This window comes from Cherax quadricarinatus, chromosome 62, assembly GCF_038502225.1.
Source record: "Cherax quadricarinatus isolate ZL_2023a chromosome 62, ASM3850222v1, whole genome shotgun sequence".
NCBI classification, from domain to species: domain Eukaryota; kingdom Metazoa; phylum Arthropoda; class Malacostraca; order Decapoda; family Parastacidae; genus Cherax; species Cherax quadricarinatus.
This window is the reverse complement of record NC_091353.1, coordinates 18,426,794-18,447,852: the sequence shown is the minus strand read 5'-3', so window position 1 is coordinate 18,447,852 and position 21,059 is coordinate 18,426,794. Positions and strand designations below refer to the sequence as shown.

Genomic DNA, 21,059 nt, shown 5'->3' with positions numbered 1-21,059 from the left:
CAATAGAACTGCTGAGAGACTTCTTGATTTTAAGCAGAAGCGTGCGATCGCTCGCTGTGTCATCCGTGAAGCTAAACGCACTTGTTGGCGAGACTATGTTTCCACCATCACCTCTGCTTCTTCTGTGAGTGCAGTCTGGAAAAAAGTGAGGAAATTGAGTGGTAAATACTCTCCTGACCCGGCTCCTGTTCTACGGGTCGCTGGTGTTGGTGTAGCAAACCCTCTCGACGTTGCCATTGAACTTGGCACACATCTGGTCCGTATTTCCCGAGGGCTCCATCTATGCCCCTCGTTTCTTTCCTCAAAGTCTGCCAGAGAGTTAGTACCCTTGGACTTTTCTTCTCTCAGAGAAGAACAGTATAATGTGCCTTTTACACTTCAAGAACTGGAGGCAACGCTCTCAGCTTGCCGATCATCGGCAGCTGGGCCTGACGACATTCATATTCGTATGTTACAACATTTACATCGGTCAGCCCTTGTAGTCCTCTTACACCTCTTCAATCTTATTTGGGCACAAGGAGTTCTTCCCCAGCTGTGGAAATCTGCCATTGTTCTCCCTTTCCGCAAACCGGGTACTTCAGGACATGATGCCTCCCACTATCGCCCCATCGCTCTTACTAGTGCAGTTTGCAAAGTGATGGAACGTCTCATAAATCGACATTTAATGTGGTATTTAGAGACACACAACAGTCTCTCCGCTAGTCAATATGGCTTTCGTAAGGGTCGTTCTACCATAGACCCCTTACTACGCTTGGATATGTATGTTCGTAATGCCTTTGCGAATAATCACTCAGTTATTGCCATATTTTTTGACCTTGAGAAGGCATATGACACAACTTGGAGGTATAATATTTTGGCCCAAGCCCATTCCTTAGGCCTCCGAGGCAATCTACCATCCTTCCTTAAAAACTTTTTAACTGACAGACATTTCCGTGTTCGAGCCAATAATGTTCTTTCCCCAGACTTCGTCCAAGCTGAAGGTGTCCCTCAGGGATGTGTTCTAAGCACAACACTTTTTCTCCTTGCTATAAATGATTTGGCCTCTGTTCTTCCACCCAATATTTGGTCATCACTCTGTTGATGACTTCGCTATTGCTTGTGCAGGCGCTGACTGTCATCTTATTGCAGTTTCTCTCCAGCATGCGGTCGACCGTGTTTCCACTTGGGCCACCACGCATGGGTTTACATTTTCAAGTACCAAAACTCACCAAATTACTTTCACTAGACGCTCTGTTATCTCCGATCATCCTTTGTATCTCTATGGCTCCCGTATCCCCGAACATGATGCAGTCAGGTTTCTAGGCCTTCTCTTTGACCGTCGGTTATCCTGGAAACCTCACATAACCTCTCTGAAGGCAACTTGTCACAGCCGGCTAAACCTTCTTAAAACCCTTGCTCATCTTTCCTGGGGAGCTGATCGTGGAACTCTGCTTCGCCTACATTCAGCCCTCGTTTTATCGAAACTCGATTATGGTGACCAGATTTATTCCGCGGCCTCTCCTGCTACTCTCTCTAGCCTTAACTCTATCCGTCACCAAGGATTACGTTTGTGCCTTGGTGCTTTTCGCTCTTCCCCTGTTGAGAGCCTCTATACAGAAGCGAATGTTCCATCCTTGTCTGATCGCCGTGATGCCCATTGCCTTCGCTACTATGTACGCTCTCACGATCTACACAATCCTTCCATTTATAGAATGGTCACCGATATTAGTAGACATTCTTTATTCGTTCGCCGCCCCTGTTTGCTCCGTCCCTTTTCTCTTCGCCTACATTCACTCTTGTCTTCCCTTCAGTTACCACCTTTATATGTTCATGTAGCATCTCACTTTAACCTACCCCTCTGGGAAGTTCCAGCTGTTCGGGTTTGTTCTTTCTCACTCCCTTGCTCGAAAGCTCAACTGCCTACGGTGGCTTCCCGCTCTCTTTTTCTTGATCACTTCCACTCCCATTCTCATGCCACCGCTGTGTACACAGATGGCTCTAAGTCTTCAGACGGCGTCGGATTCCCAGCAGTGTTTCCGGACAGCGTCGTGCGGGGACATTTACTATCTTCAGCTAGCATTTTTACTGCTGAACTGTATGCCATTCTTGCAGCACTTATTCGTATCGCATCTATGCCTGTGTCATCATTTGTAGTAGTCTCAGACTCCCTTAGTGCTCTACAGGCTATACGAAAATTTGATACATCTCATCCCCTAGTTCTCCGTATCCAACTTTGGCTACGCCGTATCTCTACCAAACATAAAGATATTGTTTTTTGTTGGGTCCCTGGTCATGTCGACGTACAGGGCAATGAACAGGCAGACACTGCTGCGCGGTCAGCAGTACATGACCTACCAATTTCCTATCGAGGTGTTCCATTTCTGGACTATTTTGCTGCAATAGCTACCCACCTTCGCACCCATTGGCAACAACGTTGGTCAACTCTGCTCGGTAACAAACTTCATTCTATTAAACCGAGCATAGGTTACTGGCCGTCTTCTTGTCATCAGTGCCGAGGTTGGGAGACCACTCTCTCCCGCCTTCGCATTGGTCACACTCGTCTTACTCATGGGTATCTCATGGAGAGGCACCCTGTTCCTCTCTGTGAGCAGTGTCAAGTTCCAGTATCGATTAGCCACATTCTCTTAGACTGCCCTCTCTGTCAACGAGCACGCAGAATTTACCTCCGTCGTCGTCTTCGTTCTACTACTCTCTCTTTACCTTCCCTTCTTGCTGATGGACCCTCCTTTAATCCTGACTCTCTCATTGACTTCTTGACAACGACTGATTTACTCCACAAACTCTGATGATACTTTTCGCACTCCCCTCAGCCCTTTCTAGTTCAGTCTCTTGCTGCCCTTTACCCTTTCACCATCCACTACCCTGCTGTTATCCATAACCTATTACTCATCCATCTCCCTTTTGCCACCTGATGCCCTCGCTTCCTTCCTGCCCTGCAGCGCTGTATAGTCCTTGTGTCTTAGTGCTTCTTTTTGATTATAATAATAATAATGCATGTAGAAGCTCAATCAGTGGAGACTGTAGTAAATGAAAGAGCTAAGCTATTTGTGGAGGCCCTAACAGACCACAGCAGAGCCCAGGGAAAGCCGAGAAGGGAAAATGACAGGCCACTGAGCCCAAGTACATTAGCTTGTGAAACTGAAGAAAGGAAAGCTGCAATGGAGGAAATCAAATTGAATGAGGGGATACACAGGGATATGCAGTGGGAGCATGAAAGGGTGAGGTCAGTCTTTGTGTATGGGCTCCAGGAAGTTGAAGGGGAAACATATGAAGCAAGAAAACAAGGGGAAAAAAAAGCAATTGAAAGCATCATGAAAGCAATAGAAGACGACATGACCCAACTGGAAAATTTTCGGAGAATAGGGGGGGGTGTGGTATACAAATGCAGATGGAATAACAAACAAGTATGAGGAGTGGCACGAAAGAATCAAGGAGACATCCCCAGACATAATAGCACTCACAGAAACAAAACTCACCAGAATAATAACAGATTCAATCTTTCCATCCGGATATCAAATCCTCAGGAAAGACAGAGGGAGGAGAGGGGGAGGAGGAGTTGCACTGCTCATTAAAAACCAGTGGAGTTTTGAGAAAATGGAAGGAATGGATGGCACGGGCGAAAGGGACTACTTAGTAGGAACAATCCAGTTTGAGGGACATAAGGTGATAATTGCAGTAATGTACAACCCACCACAGAACTGCAGGAGGCCAAGAGAAGATTACGATGAGAGCAACAGAGCAATGATCGACACACTAGCCGAGGTGGCCAGGAGAGCACACATGGGAGCAAAGTTACTAGTTATGGATGATTTCAATCACAAGGAGATTGACTGGGAAAACCTGGAGCCCCATGGGGGTCCCAAAACATGGAGAGCCAAGATGATGGATGTAGTACTGGAAAACCTCATGCATCAACATGTTAGAGACACTACCAGAGAGAGGAGAGGATGAACCAGCAAGACTGGACCTTGTATTCACCTTGAGTAGTTCGAACATCGAGGGTATCATGTATGAAAGGCCCTTGGGAGCTAGTGATTATGTGGTTCTGTGCTTCGACTACATAGTTGAGCTCCAAGTGGAGAGAGTAGCAGGAATAGGGTGGGAAAAACCAAACTACAAAAGGGGGAACTACTCAGGCATGAGGAACTTCCTTCAAGACATTCAGTGGGAGAGGGAACTGACAGGAAAACCAGTACAAGAAATGATGGAATATGTGGCAACAAAATGCAAGGAGACAGAGGAGAGGTTTGTTCCCAAGGCAAACAAATAATGGGAAGAACAGAATGAGTCCTTGGTTCACCCAAAGGTGTAGGGAGGCAAAAACTAGATGTACTAGAGAATGGAAAAGGTACAGAAGACAGAGAACTCAGGAAAATAAAGAAATTAGCTGAAGAGCCAGAAATGAATATGCACAGATAAGAAGGGAGGCTCAGAGACAATACGAAAATGACATAGCATCAAAAGTAAAGACTGACCCAAAGCTGTTGTACAGCCACATCAGGAGGAAAACAACAGTCAAGGACCAGGTAATCAGACTGAGGAAGGGTGATGGGGAATTCACAAGAAACGACCAAGAGGTATGTCAGGAGCTCAACACAAGATTTAAAGAGGTATTTACAGTGGAAACCAGTAGGACTCCAGGAAATCAGAACAGGGGGGCACAGCAGCAAGTGCTGGATAAGGTACATGTAACCAAGGAGGAGGTGAAGAAGCTGCTATGCGAACTTGACACCTCAAAGGCGGTGGGACCAGACAACATCTCTCCATGGGTCCTTAAAGAGGGAGCAGAGATGTTGTGTGAGCCATTAACAAAGATCTTCAACACATCATTTGAAACTGGGCAACTCCCTGAGGTATGGAAAATGGCAAATGTAGTCCCAATTTTTAAAAAGGGAGACAGACATGAGGCACTAAACTACAGACCTGTATCTCTAACGTGTATAGTATGCAAGGTCATGGAGAAGATCATCAGGAGGAGAGTGGTGGAGCACCTGGAAAGAAACAAGTGTATAATTGACAACCAGCATGGTTTCTGGGAAGGAAAATCCTGTGTCACAAACCTACTAGAGTTTTATGACAAGGTGACAGAAGTAAGATGAGAGAGAGGGGTGGATCGACTGCATATTTTTGGACTGCAAGAAGGCCTTCGACACAGTTCCTCACAAGAGGTTACTGCAAAAGCTAGAGGATCAGGCACACATAACAGGAAAGGCACTGCAGTGGATCAGAGAATACCTGACAGGGAGGCAACAACGAGTCATGGTACGCGACGAGGTGTCAGAGTGGGCGCCTGTGACAAGCGGGGTTCCACAGGGGTCAGTCCTAGGACCTGTGCTGTTCTTGGTATATGTGAACAACATAACGGAAGGGATAGACTCAGAAGTGTCCTTGTTTGCAGATGATGCGAAGTTAATGAGAAGAATCAAATCGGATGAGGATCAGGCAGGACTACAAAGAGACCTGGACAGGCTACAAGCCTGGTCCAGCAACTGGCTCCTTGAATTTAACCCTGCCAAATGCAAAGTCATGAAGATTGGGGAAGGGAAAAGAAGACTGCAGACACAATATAGTTTAGATGGCCAAAGACTGCAAACCTCACTCAAGGAAAAAGATCTGGGGGTGAGTATAACACCGAGCATATCTCCTGAGGCGCACATCAATCAGATAACTGCTGCAGCATACGGGCGCCTGGCAAACCTACGGATAGCGTTCCAATACCTCATTAAGGATTCGTTTATGATCTGTATACCATTTACGTCAGGCCCATACTGGAGTATGCAGCACCAGTTTGGAATCCACACCTAGTCAAGCACGTCAAGAAATTAGAGAAAGTGCAAAGGTTTGCAACAAGACTAGTCCCAGAGCTACGGGGATTGTCCTACGAAGAAAGGTTGAGGGAAATCGGCCTGACGACACTGGAGGCCAGGAGGGTCAGGGGAGACATGATAACGACATATAAAATACTGCGCGGAATAGACAAGGTGGACAAAGACAGGATGTTCCAGAGATGGGACACAGACACAAGAGGTCACAATTGGAAGTTGAAGACTCAGATGAATCAAAGGGATGTTAGGAAGTATTTCTTCAGTCATAGAGTAGTCAAGTCGTGGAATAGTCTAGAAAGTGAAGTAGTGGAGGCGGGAACCATACATAGTTTTAAGGCGAGGTATGATAAAGCTCATGGAGCAGGGAGAGAGAGGACCTAGTAGCAATCAGTGAAGAGGCAGGGCCAGGAGCTATGACTCAACCCCTGCAACCACAAATAGGTGAGTACACAGTACTCGAAGTCATCCTGGGTATGTATGATCTCAGATGGAGTGATGTTCTGGAGAAGGGTACAGCCAGAGTGAAGTTGCTGCTTTCTGCCCGTCTTGTGGCATGAAAGCTTGTTTCACGCTGTCCTCTCTCACTCACTCTTTCTCTCTCTTTCTCTCTTTCTCTTTCTCTCTCTTTCTCTTTCTCACTCTCTCTCTTTCTCTTTCTCTCTCTTTTTCTCTCTTTCTCTCTCTTTCTCTTTCTCTCTCTTTCTCTCTCTTACTCTCACTCTCTCTCTCTCACTCTCTCTCTCTCTCTCTCTCTCTTACTCTCACTCTCACTCTCTCACTCTCACTATCTCTCTCTCTCTCTCTCTCTCTCTCTCTCTCTCTCTCTCTCTCTCTCTCTCTCTCTCTCTCTCTCTCTCTCTCTCACTCTCTCACTCCTCTCACTCTCACATTCTCTCTCTCTCTTTCACTCACCTCCTCTCACTCTCTCTCACTCTCATTCCTCTCACCTCTCCTCTCACTCTCTCTCACTCTCTCTCTCACCCTCTCTCACTCCTCTCTCTCACTCTCCTCCTCACCTGTCTCCTCACTCCTCCTCACCTGTCTCCTCACTCTCTCACTCTCTCTCTCTCTCTCTCTCTCTCTCTCTCTCTCTCTCTCTCTCTCTCTCTCTCTCTCTCTCTCTCTCTCTACCTACCTACCTTTACCTGATAGGCATGCAAGATGTTAATGATATTCACAGTAGAAGTGATTTAGTGAGGATGACTTAATGTATATGGACAGATAAAGTCCTAGCAAGGTATATGAGAAAAAGAATCCATGGTTTGCTGTGGCCCGACAATAACCTTTAGTTTTGTTTAATAATGGCCACAAAACACAACAGTTGTGATGGTGGCAGTTTATCACAGTCTAAGAGAAGTCATAAAATGCTTCTCATTAGTGAAAAAGTGATAATTCTCAATTTATTGTGCATAATTTATCAATTTTTCATCATAGAAATGAATGTAAATGAAAAACGACGTATATAGGGTTCACTACTGTCTGCGGTTTTGGGTATCAGTACATAGAAGTATATGGAACATATACCCTGTGGGTACAGGGGGACTACTGTACTTAGAATTAACAATACGGCCTCTCCTCACTTAACGACGGAGTTCCGTTCCTAAGACCACGTTGGTAAACAAATTTGTTGCTAGGTGAGGAGCATAATATAATGGTAGTGGGTTTGTGTCAACCATCTTTGATATTGTTTTAATGTCACATTTGCACCATTTATAACATTTCTGGTATATTTTTAAATGTTTATACAGTAATGTACTGTATATTGTAATAAACAGAACAGAGAAAATCAGCTCTGATATTCATTATTTAGGTTTGCATACTGATCAAAGAGCCCAACATAAGTCTGAGTCGTCGGTAAACGAGTACGTTGCCAAGTGAGGAGAGGCTGTATTTAAAGTACGGTGGTACCTTGGGATGTGAACAGCCCAAAACTTGAAACAGATTAATCTAATTTACATTATTCCTTATGGGAACAAATTCGTTAGGTATCAGCACTTGAACAGCTTTCTGGAACGAAATAAATTCATATCCCGAGGTACCACTGTACTCTGGTAATTTGAAATAAAAATTCTAGTAAAAATTAAGATATGAATGAAGCTAGTTACATGAAATAAAAATAAATATGATGAGATAATTGTTGTGAGGATCACATTAAGGTGATTGCTCTGAGGCTTCCCTCTCCTGTGTGCAGGTTATTTGTGTATTGTTCCAGTCACGGTATTGTGCCTTTTTGCTATTTAATCCTTTCAGGGTTTCCGACGTACTAGTATGGCTTACGCGCCAGGGTTATTGACGTACTAGTACACACAAATTCTAACGCCTTCAAATCTAGCAAGAGAAAGCTGGTAGGCCTACATATGAAAGAATGGGTCTGTGTGGTCAGTGTGCACTGTATAAAAAAAAATCCTGCAGCACACAGTGCATAATGAGAAAAATAAAACTCCGACCGTGTTTTTGTTTTAAAACAGCGACTTTGCAGTGTATTTTCGTATGGTATTTATGGTTGTATTCTACTTTTCCTGGTCTCATTTTATAGAATGGAAGACATACTACAGAAATTGAGATGATTTTGATTGGTTTGACAATGAAAAGTACCTTGAAATTGAGCTCTAAGTAGCAGAAATGTTTGGTTTTTGCCAAAGTTCAAAAGTAAACAAATCATGCCAAGCATCCAATACACATCAACTGGTGAGTCTAATATTCTTTCACAAGTGCGCTGATATTATTTATTCCATTTCTACACTAATGCAGTAGTCTGCATAACAGTAAATCTTCAATTTTTTGTGAGAATAAAAATTCAAAGTGGAAAGCAAAAGAGATGTAACAGAGGCCTGGGGATATGACTAATAAACAGAGAAAATGTTATTTTAGTGCCAGGAATGTCTGTCTTGTTTATTATGGAGCCTATTCGGAAATTGGCATCTTTTGAAATTTCTGTAAAATTGGCAAAATTGCCAAAATTGCCAATTTCTGACCATTTTATTGTATAATTGAAATCGGTAAATGGGTGGTTTCTTGAACTCATTCGATAGAAAAAATGGAGTTCGAGCAAAATAGTTACGATTTTTGTCGACTAGTACACTGGAATTGGCCAAAAATAGGGCTCAAAGTGGGCAAAATCGCCAATGTGTAAATATTGTCAAGACCACTAACTTTGCAAGAGCATAATTCCGTAAGTTTTCCATCAAATTTCATACTTTTGGTGTCATTATGATCGGGAAAAGATTCTTTATCATTTCATAAGATTTTTTTTTTTTTTTTGACCCTGAGAACAAGTTTAGGAGAGGGCCTCTCGACCCTGAAAGGGTTAAGGTAATTGTTGCAAGGATCACATTGAAGTAAGGAGGTGCTTGTGAACAGTGGGTTTGAAATGGTTGACTATAGGAGGAAGGAGAAAAAATTTGTTTTGCCTGAAGTTTTGAATAGGGTTATGAATACTGTTGTATATGGTCATTGATAGTTGTAAACAAGACAGTAAGGATCTTGGTTGGGCTTCTAGAAGCAGGTTGAGGGAGTAGCACTTTCTTGAAATTATAATTAATTCTTTACTGTGAGTTCTCTCTTGAGTGTAGCTTATTTTGAGGTAACAGTGTATATTTATAATGTAGTTAGTTTTAAATAGTTGTTGAAAGCTTAAACATGCTTAGGACCCATAATCTATATTTCACTACATATATGCTACACTATCTCACAACATGTACACTGAGAGCTTCTGTCTCACCACTTATACTCTGAGAGACATTGTGTAATGGTAAAAATGTGTACACTGGTTGTGCAAGTATTAAAGTTCTAGCAGGAAGAACGTTATAAGGTATGAATGTGCCTCTGTTGGTGACAGTCACAAACTGTCACTCTCGTTCTTGTCACTCATATGTCATTGATGCATCTATCTTCACCATACATGTACAGATACATTGATGCAGAATTGATGCACCATAAATGCACAGATACTTGGGTTACTAACTATGCAGCATATACCAGAGGTCCCACTATATTACTATGTCATACCTACTATACAATGGGTTTCTGGTTAAATATTTTCATCTCTGTTTATTGACCAAGTGTAAAGCAGTCAATACACACAGACTTTGCATGGCCACATAGTGGCCAGTTTTTCATATACTTCTAGTGAAGTGAATATAATTGCACTGAAAATTTGGGCATTGAAATTTGAAGCAACACATACCATAATATCTGTATTTCCTTGGCTAGTCTGTTGGGGAATAATAATTTTTAGATGGGCCATTTGTATTTATTAATAGAAATTTTTGAATTATGAGGGATGATGATGAAGTAAACTTAGTTGATGGTAAAAATAGATGGAGTATAGTATACCACTCTTGATGTATGCAGGTGATGCAGTTCCTCTAGCAGTGAGCGAAAAAATTATACATTAGATGAAAGTTTTGTTGTTAATACTGGTAGTCTTTTGTATGTATGAATATAATGTTGTCAGTGGTAAAGGAGATTTTCTCAAGAGCTGAATGACTTACATGGACTTAGCAATTTTTGGTAAATATAATAATAATAATAATAATAATAATAATTTATTGAAAGTGAATGTTGATAAAAGTAGAGAAAAGTCATTTATAGATAGATCAGATGCTGTGAGGTTGAAAGATGAAGTAGGAAGATAAAGAAGTAGCTTTTTGAACAGAGAGGTTAAGAGGAGGGGAAAATTTCAGGATAGTTTTACTAGGGATGGCCTAGTTCAAGGGTAGTTTCTAGTAGTTACTTAGTCATGTGGGGAAGGAAATTTTTTGTGAAATTATGGTATGTGAGAAAACATGATTTAAATATGAACTGCACACAAGAAGTAGCAGTGAACGGGCAGAGTGGATGGAGTTTATTGGGAGGTAATGAGTGATTGACATTATGTCTATGACTACTCACAAGAAGTACTTTACACCAGCAGCAGCAGCACTCATGGCAGCAGGACCAAGCTGGGTCTGGGGGTGGACATGACCACCAAGGACGCCATCGATGGTACACCAGGAGACAGCAGCATGGAGTAAGTGAACGTTCTCTATACCAAGAGTTTCAATATGTGGGAGGGCTGCCATGCAGGACACAGGCTGTCCCTCATCTGGCCATTGTGCAACAATGCAAGTATCAGGATGATACAACATAGTTACTAATCTGTTAATGAGCCCAAGAGGTAATAGGTCCTGTTGATCTCCAGCAGTAAAAGTCACAAAATATTGTTGGAAGCTGGACCATTGCCCTGCCACCTCTCTTTCTGGTGTTTGTAGCAGATATGGATCAACATTTTTCTACTGAGGAATTAGAAAGCCATATGAAGGAACTGTTGAGCGATTATAACATTCAGGTGAAGATTATGAAAAAGAATGACAGCTTTGTGATCACAGCTGTTGTTCATTATGCTGATAAATTCCTCAGTAGTGACTTGTGAGAGGAACATTTATACATGGGATAGTTCTTCTCATGTAAGTCATGTTCATACACCTACACCTTCCCGTTGGTCTGGGGTGACAGGTGGGGCATATGTTCAGCAATCTGGCAGTGTAGTGCCGCATGTACATGAATGATACTGACAATCCTGCACTTACTCCTCTTACTCAAGATACAACTTGGTGGAAAATAGCCAATATGGTGAAAAACAAAACAGAATTAAAGTTCACAACTTAGAACTGTTATGGTCTGGAATCAAGAGTTAATTATTTAGTCACAGTTAACTACTCTTCAAGAAACTTGGTTACATCACAAAAGAAGTTCATGTGCCGGATGACCTGCACTTCAATTTTACTTCGTTTCCTTGAGAATCCAGGAAAGCAAGACTTTAGTGAGGTTTCACCTCTGTGGCATAAGAGACTTGTTAAATATGTGTAAACTCCAGGTTTGATAAACTGCTTACTAGGACTCGGACATGATTGTGTTTTATGTTGTTTAGTAATGCGCTGAATATTCGTAATGAATGAATGTGATGTAGTGAATTGAGGTGATGGTCAAGTAATTTCGGACTCTGAGTTTGAATTTCGATCACTCTCTTGAACTGCTTATTAATTTTTACCTCTCTTCTGACAAATGAGGAAATGGAGATTAGCAAATGGAATATGTTAGAAAAAATTCCTCCAGGAAGCTAATTCTATCAAATTTTATTTTACTACAGTCCCAGGCTTGAAAATGTGTCTTAAAATTTGTGCTGGGTGTCAGCATATGTAAAGACTTCATGTAATGTGGCCATTCTTCATGTGGACGGCTACACCCATATTAACCAGGGCTTCCTTTAGCAAAAAATGACTGGATCCTATCAGGCTGTCACCATGATGTACTCAATGGATGTTCTATTACTTTCCATTTCTTGTAACAGTAAATATTGGACTGTTTCCAGTATTACTAATTGATAGAGGTTAAAGCCAGGAGAAGTAGAGGTTAAATGATAACATTGCAACATAAATTGCTCTCTTAAAACAAATTCTTGTCATTATCCATTTGTGATTATAGTAATCATAGCTGTGCTCATGGCATCTCATATTCATTCAGTATTAAGCTTGACATAATTTTTGGTGATTCCAGTGGTTGTAACATTCTGTACTTCCTTGGATTCCATTTTAGTATTCTGCCACTTTGTGGGCTAGTAACCCCTTCTCCTGTGTAAATTACTAAAAATAAGAAGAAAAACTTTATAAAGCTGGATGTTTGAATGTGCATGGATGTAATGCAGTTGATGAGAAAAAGAAAAGATCCAATGTTACGATTGAAAAGAAGTTGGATGTCCTGGCTCTAAGTGAAACAAAGCTGAAAGGGGTAGGGGAGTTTTAGTGAGGAGAAATAAATGGGATAAAGTCAGGAGTATCTGAGAGTTAGAGCTAAGGAAGGAGTAGAAATAATGTTGAAAGATCAGTTGAGAAAGGAGAAGAGGTAATATAAATGTATAAATTTAGGGATTATGTGGATTAAAATAAGGGTTGGATGCATAAACTGAATTATAATAAGTGTGTATGCACCTGGAGAAGAGAGGAGTGTTGAGAGAGATTTTGGGAGATGTTAAGCAAGTGTTTAGGAACTTTTGAACCAAGTAAGAGAGTAATTGTGGCAATGGACCTAAATGCTAAGTAGGAGAAATGGTTAGAGAATGTGGTAGGTAAGTTTGGGGTGCCAAGAGTAAATGATAATGGGGGGCCTTTGATTGAACTTTGCATAAGAAGGGGTTTGATAATAGGTAATAAATATTTTAAGAATAAAGGATAAAAAAGTATACAAGATATAGACTACTTTTTTTTTTTAACAAATCGGCCATCTCCCACTGAGGCAGGGTGACCCAAAAAGAAAGAAAATCCCCAAAAAGAAAATGCTTTCATCATCATTCAACACTTTCACCTCACTCACACATAATCACTATTTTTGCAGAGGTGCCCAGAACACAACAGTTTAGAAGCATATATGTATAAAGATACACAACATATCCCTCCAAACTGAGAATATCCTGAACCCTCCTTTAGAGTGCAGGCTTTTTTTTTTAGACAGGGTTTGACAAGGTTAATGATCCCTAGCTTTATTGACAAGCTATTTACAGGTTAAGGATTCCTAACTTTATTGACAAGCTAAGAGCTGTTACCTACATCAGCTCATTGAAAGCATTTTTATTGTTATGAGACATACAAGTTGGGAACAGGATGAAATTGGAGCCATCTGTGGGCCAGCATTTTCATTTGATCAACTGACTTTATGTCGTTGACATCATTATGCTGTGCGAATGTGTTCCATACTCTAGTCATCCTGGGTATATATGATCTCAGATGGAGTGATTTTCTGGAGAAGGGTACAGCCAGAGTGAAGTTGCTGCTTTCTGCCCATCTTGTGGCATAAAAGCTTGTTTCACACTGTCCTCGAAGTGGATCCAAGTGTGGTACTTTGACAATATTGGCCTTGGACATAACAGTAAGGCCACCCACATCCTCCTATGTTGAAGGCTCTGCTGAAATGACAGATCTATCCAGGATGGGTCCAGGCGAGAGATGAGACGTCTTGCTCTGTTCTCTACTCTGTCAAGCAGTCGCAGATGAGAGGGGGGACAGGCAAACCAAGAAAGTGGAGCATACTCAAGGTATGAGCGTACTTGTGCCTCGTACAGAATCTTGCAACCCCTACTGTCAAGTAGATGCGAGATACGGCAAAGTGCTGTAAGCTTCCGGGCTGCCTTGTTTGCAAGATTTACAACATGGTTCTTCATGGTTAGTTTGGAGTCAAATTTCACCCCAAGGATATCAACTTCTTCTCCAGGTGCCAACACCCTCCCATTCCCACCATCCCATTTCCAGGACTCAAGTCCAGCTGTATAAAAATAACCGGTTTCCCTGAATCCCTTCACTAAATATTACCCTGCTCACACTCCAACAGCTTGTCAGGTCCCAAATACCATTCATCTCCATTCACTCCTATCGAACACGCTCACGCATTCCTGCTGGAAGTCCAAGCCCCTCGCCCACAAAACCTCCCTTACCCCTTCCTTCCAACCTTTTTGAGGATGACCCCTACCCCACCTTCCTTCTCCTACAGATTTATGCGCTCTCCATGTCATTCTGCTTTGATCCATTCTCTCTAAATGACCAAACTACCTCAACAACCCCTCTTCAGCCCTCTGACTAATACTTTTATTAACTCCACACCTTCTCCTAATTTCCACACACCTAATTTTCTGCATAGTATTTACACCACACATTTCCCTTAGACAGGACATCTCCACTGCCTCCAGCCGCCTCCTCGCTGCTGCATTTATAACCCAAGCTTCACACCCATATAAGATTGTTGGTACTTCTATGCTTTCATACATTGCCTTCTTTGCCTCCATAGATAACGTTTTTTTGTCTCCACATATACCTCAACGCACCACTCGCCTTTTTTTCCCTCATCAATTCATGATGTGCATGTTTATAGAGAGGCCATAGATAGATCAGTTTTTAGTTGTAGCTACAGTGAGAGTAAAAGGTAGATGGGATATAGGGAAAATGGAAGGAGGAGGCAGTTAGGGTAAGATATAAACAACTATTGGAAGAAAGATGGACTAGTGAGAGTATAGGCAATGAAGTTGAAGAGGTATGAGGTAGATTTAAGAATATAGTGTTAGAGTGGTAAGCAGAAGTTTGTGGTTACAGGAAAGTGGGTGCAGGAGGTAAAAGCTGTTGCTGAATGACAAGGTAAAGGGAGTAGTAAGATAGAAAAAAATAGCATATGGAAGGTTTTTACAAAGTAGAAGTGATACGAGGAGGGGAGGAGTATATTGAGAGAAAAAGAAAGGTTAAGAGAGTTTTAAAGGAATGTAAAATGAGAGCAAATGAGAGAATGGGTGAGATGCTATCAACAGATTTTGTTAATAATAAGAACAAGTTTTGGAGCGAGATTAATAAGTTTAGAAAGTCTGTGGAACAAAAAGATATGACAGTTAAAAATAGGAGAGGAGAGTTATTAAATGGAAAGTTAGAGGTATTGGGAAGATGTAGGAAATATTTTGAGGAACTCTTAAATACTGATAAAGATAGGGAGGCTGTGATTTTGTGCATTGGGCAGAGGTAAATCATCTTGTAGGAATGTGGAAGAGGCAGTTGTGAGTGTGGGGGAAGTGTGTGAGGCAGTGGGTAGAATGAATTGGGGTAAAGTATCTGGAATTGATGGGATAAAGACAGAAATGCTTAAACCAGGTGGGGATATAGTTTTGGAATGGTTGGTGCTTTTTATTTAATAAATGTATGGAAGAGGGAGAGGTGCCTAGGGATTGGCAGAGAGCATGCATTGTTCATTTGTATAAAGGCAAAGGGGACAAAAGAGAGAGTAAAAATTATAGGGGAATAAGCCTGTTGAGTATACCTGGTAAAGTGTATGGTAGTTATTATTGAAAGAATTAAGAATAAGATGGAGAGCAGTATTGCAGATGAACAAGGAGGCTTTAACCCTTTGAGGGTCGACAGGCCCTCTCAGAAACTCGTTCTCAGGGTCGGCCAAATTTAAAAAAAAAAAAATAATTTTTTCTTATGAAAAGATAGAGAATCTTTTCCCGATCATAATGACACCAAAATTATGAGATTTGATGGAAAACTTACGGAATTATGCTCTCGCGAAGTTAGTGGTCTCGGTGATGTTTACGCATCGGCGATTTTGCCCACTTTGAGCCCCATTTTCGGCCAATTCCTCTGTACTAGTCGACAAAAAACATGAATATTTCGCTAGAACTACATTTTTTTCTATTGAATAAGTGCAAGAAACCACCCATTTACCATTTTCAACTATCCAATACAGTGGTCAAAATTTAGCAATTTTGCCAATTTCACACAAATTTCAAAAAATGCCAATTTCCGAATAGGGTCCAGAACAAACAAGAAATACATTCCTGGCACTCAAATAACATTTCCTCTGTTCATTAGTCACGTCTCAAGGCCCCTCTTACATTCTTTTGCTTTCCACTTTGAATTTTTATTCCCACAAAAAATAAAAGATTTACTGTTATGCATACTACTGCATTAGTGTAAAAAATGGTATAAATCATATTGGCGCACTTGCAAAAGAATATTAGACTCACCAGTTGATGTGTATTGGCCGCTTGGCATGATTTGTTTACTTTTGAACTTTGGTAAAAATCAAACATTTCTGCTACTTTGAGCTCAATTTCAAGGTACTTTTCATTGTAAAACCAGTCAAAATCATCTCAATTTCTGTGATATGCCTTCCATTCTATAAAATGGGACCAAGAAAACTAGAATACAACAATAAATACCATACGAAAATACAGTGCAAAGTCGCTGTTTTATTCCAAAAAAATGGTCAAAGTTTTTTTTTTTCTCATTTTGCACTGTGTGCTGCAGGATTTTTTTTATACCGTGCACACTGACCACATAGACCCATTCTTTCATATGGAGGCCTACCAGCCTTTTCCCGCGAGATTTGACGGCGCTAGAATTTATGCATACTAGTACGTTGAAAACCCCTGCGCGTAAGACGTACTAGTACGTCCGAAACCCTCAAAGGGTTAAGAAGTATAGGGGGTGTGTGGACTAAGTGTTTGCAGTGAAACATATAGGTGAACAGTATTTTGATAAGAGCAGAGAGATTTTTGTGGTATTTATAGATTTGGAAAAGGCAAATGATAGGGTGGATAGGGGACAATGTGGCAGATGTTGCAAATATATGGAATAGGAGGCAGGTTACTACAAGTCATGAAGAGTTTTTACAAGGATAGTGAGGCTCAAGTTAGAGTATGTAGGAGAAAGGGAGAGTATTTCCCAGTAAAAGGAGGCCTTAGACAGGAATGTGTAATGTCACCATGGTTGTTTAACCCTTTGACTGTTTCGGCCGAATATATATGTCTTACGAGCCAGTGTTTTGGATGTATATATACTCAATAATTCTAGTGGCTTCAAATCAAGCAGGAGAAAGCTGGTAGGGCCACATGTGAGAGAATGGGTCTGTGTGGTCAGTGTGCACTGTATAAAAAAGTCTTGCAGCACGCAGTGCATGAGAAAAAAAAATCCGACCGTGTTTTTGGATTAAAATGCTGACTTTGAGGTATTTTCATGTAGTATTTATAGTTGTATTCTCGTTTTCTTGGTCTCATTTGATAGAATGGAAAACATATTACAGAAATAGAGATGATTTTGATTAGATTCACAATGAAAATAACCTTGAAATTGAGCTCAAAGTAGCAAAAATGTTCGATTTTTACCAATGTTCAAGAGTAAGCAAATCACACCACACGTCCAATACACGTCAACTGAGGAGTCTAATATTTTTTCACTAGTTCACTGATATTATTTATACCATTTTTACAATAATGCAGTAGTCTGCATAACAGTAAATCTTCTATTTTTTGTGTGAATAGAAAATCAAAATAGAAAGCAAGAGTAATATAACAAGGGCCTGGAGACATGACTAATGAACAGAGGACATGTTATTTTTGTGCCAAGAATGTCTGCATTGTTTATTCTGGACCCTATTTTGAAATTGGCATCTTTTTTAATTTGCATGAAATTGACAAAATTGCCAATTTCTGACCACTTTATTGGGTAGTTGAAATTGGTAAATGGGTGGTTTCTTGTACTCAATTGATAGAAAAGATGGAGTTCTACAGAAATAGCTATGAGCTTGGTCGACTGGAACAATGGAGTTGGCCGGAAATAGGGCTTAATATCGGCAAAATCACCGAGATCGCTAACTTGCAGGAGCATAATTCCATAAATTTTTGATCAAATTTCGTACTTTTGGTGTCATTAGCATCAGGAAAAGATTCTCTTATCATTTCATAAGAATTTTTTTTTTTTTTTTTTTTCCAAAAATTTTGCGACATAGAATGACAGTTTCAGAAATGGGCTTTCGACAGCCAAAGGGTTAATATATTTGTAGATGGTGTTGTAAGACAAGTGTGTGTTGGCAAGAGGTGGGAAATTACAAGATAAAGTATCTAACACAGTGAGAATCGTCACAGTTTCTTTTTGTTGTTTACATTGTGCTTTTGTGAGATTCTGAAGAGAAGTTAGAGAGGTTGATTGACGAGTTTGGTAGGGTATGTAAAAGAAGGAAATTTAAAGTGAGCATGGGAAAGAGTAAGGTGAAGAGGATAACAAAATTTAGGTAATGAAAGATTGGATATCAGATTTGAGGGAGGGAGTATGGGGGAAGTGAATGTATTCAGATATTTGGGAGTGGGTCTATGAAAGATGAAGTGAATCATAGAATTGAGGGGAAAGAGGTGAGTGGTGTGCTCAGGAGTCTGTGGAAACAATGGAAGCAAAGAAGAGAATGTATTGGAGTATAGTTATACCAATACCCTTATATGGGTGTGAAGTATGGGTGGTGAATGTTGCAACAAGGAGAAGGCTGGAGGCAGTGGAGATGTCATGTCTGGGGTCAGTGTGTGGTGTAAATATAATACAGAGAATCTGCAGTTTGGAAATTAGGAGGAGGTGCAGGATTACCAAAACTTTTATCCAGAGGGCTGAGAGGTTGTTGAGGTGGTTCGCACATTTAGAGAGGATATAATGAAATCGAATTATTTGGAGATTGTATAAATCTGTAGTGGAAGGAAGACAGGGTAGGGGTCGGCTTAGGAAAGGTTGGAGGATAGAGGAGATTTTGTGTGCGAAGGGACTTGGACTTCCAGCAAAGTGAGTGAGCATGTTAGGAGTGAGTGAATACAAATGGTTTTATGATTTAATGCACTGTTGGAGTGTGAGCAGAGTAACATTTATGAAGAGATTCAGGGAAACCAGTTAGCCAGACTTGAGTCCTGGAGGTGGGAAGTACATTGCCTGCACTCTGAAGGAGGGTGTTGATATGTTGCAGTTTTATAACTGTAGTGTAGGTATTCTTCTGGCAAGACAGCGATGGAGTGAATTACAAAAGTGTTTCTTCTTTTTAGGGTCATCCTGCCTTGGTGGGAAATGGCCACTGTGTTAATGAAAGTAAGCAAATAACTACTTTGTGACCTTACGCTTAGGTCACACCACACATGCGTGTACAAGCATATATATATATACATGTATATATACACATCTCTCTGGGTTTACTTCTTTTTTCTTACAAGTTCTTGTTTATTTCCTCTTATCTCCATGGGGAAGTGAAACAGAATCTTTCCTCCGTAAGCCATGCATATCGTAAGAGGCAACTAAAATGCTGGGAGCAAGAGGCTAGTAACTCCTTCTCCTGTATACGTTACTAGAGTTTAAAAGGGAAACTTTAGTTTTTCCTTTTGGGCCACCCTTCCTCCGTGGGATACTGCCAGTTTGTGGAAAGAGAAAGATATTCTTTATTTGCCCTGTTATGGCTTTCTCCCATTTTTATCATGCAATGCAATACTTACATGCATGTGCACTGCTGCCTTCATCCATTTCTCACTTTCTTATAGCAGTTTGCAGTCATTTTTATTATTTGTCTTGAAGAGGATTTTTGCATCCTCGGTAGATAAGATCATATGATTTTTTATTGATGTAAATTAGAAACATTACAGTGACCAAACATTATTAGTGCATAAGTCACAAGAAAACATTGCAATTTCGTATGCACTCTTTACCATAAGTCACAAGAAAACATTGCACTTTCGTATGCACTCTTTACTTGCTTCGTTATGTTGCCGTGTTCTTCAGTTATTTCCAATAAATGTTACTTTTATAAAATTTATTCTATTGTAAATAAAGAATCCCAAGCCATAGATTACTCCTTGGGTTTTTGTCAGTAAAGATGGGGTACACATTATTTATTAATCGACTAATGATCAGAAGGATCATGGTGTAGTTTTAAATGAATATATTGTATAGGAGCCTTTGAACCAAGTGAGAGAGTAATTGTGGTAGGGGACCTGAATGCTAAAGTAGGAGAAACTTTTAGAGAGGGTGTGGTAGGTAAGTTTGGGGTGCCAGGTGTAAATGATAATGGGAGCCCTTTGATTGAACTTTGTATAGAAAGGGGTTTAGTTATAGGTAATACATATTTTAAGAAAAAGAGGATAAATAAGTATACAAGATATGATGTAGGGCGATATGACAGTAGTTTGTTGGATTATGTATTGGTAGATAAAAGACTGTTGAGTAGACTTCAGGATGGATGTACATGTTTATAGAGGGGCCACAGATATATCAGATCACTTTTTAGTTGTAGCTACACTTGAGAGTAAGAGGTAGATGGGATACAAGGAGAATAGTATCAGGGAAGAGAGAGAGGTAAAGGTTTATAAACTAAAAGAGGAGGCAGTTAGGGTAAGATATAACCAGCTATTGGAGGATAGATGGGCTAATGAGAGCATAGGCAATGGGGTCGAAGAGGTATGGGGTAGGTTTAAAAATGTAGTGTTAGAGTGTTCAGCAGAAGTTTGTGGTTACAGGAAAGTGGGTGCGGGAGGGAAGAGGAGCGATTGGTGGAATGATGATGTAAAGAGAGTAGTAAGGGAGAAAAAGTTAGCATATGAGAAGTTTTTACAAAGTAGAAGTGATGCAAGGAGGGAAGAGTATATGGAGAAAAAGAGAGAGGTTAAGAGAGTGGTGAAGCAATGTAAAAAGAGAGCAAATGAGAGAGTGGGTGAGATGTTATCAACAAATTTTGTTGAAAATAAGAAAAAGTTTTGGAGTGAGATTAACAAGTTAAGGAAGCCTAGAGAACAAATGGATTTGTCAGTTAAAAATAGGAGAGGAGAGTTAGAGGTATTGGGAAGATGGAGGGAATATTTTGAGGAATTGTTAAATGTTGATGAAGATTGGGAAGCTGTGATTTCGTGTATAGGGCAAGGAGGAATAA

General features: G+C 40.6%; 1 protein-coding gene across 1 annotated transcript in view; it reads left to right on the top strand.

Moving 5' to 3' along the window:
• Positions 1-21,059, top strand: part of LOC128687208 (uncharacterized) — a 274,565-nt gene that overhangs the window by 166,182 nt on the left and 87,324 nt on the right. The window contains exon 10 of the mRNA XM_070098520.1: positions 10,738-10,836. Within this exon, the coding sequence (XP_069954621.1) occupies positions 10,738-10,836 (99 nt within the window). The remainder of the gene's footprint in view (positions 1-10,737; positions 10,837-21,059) is intronic.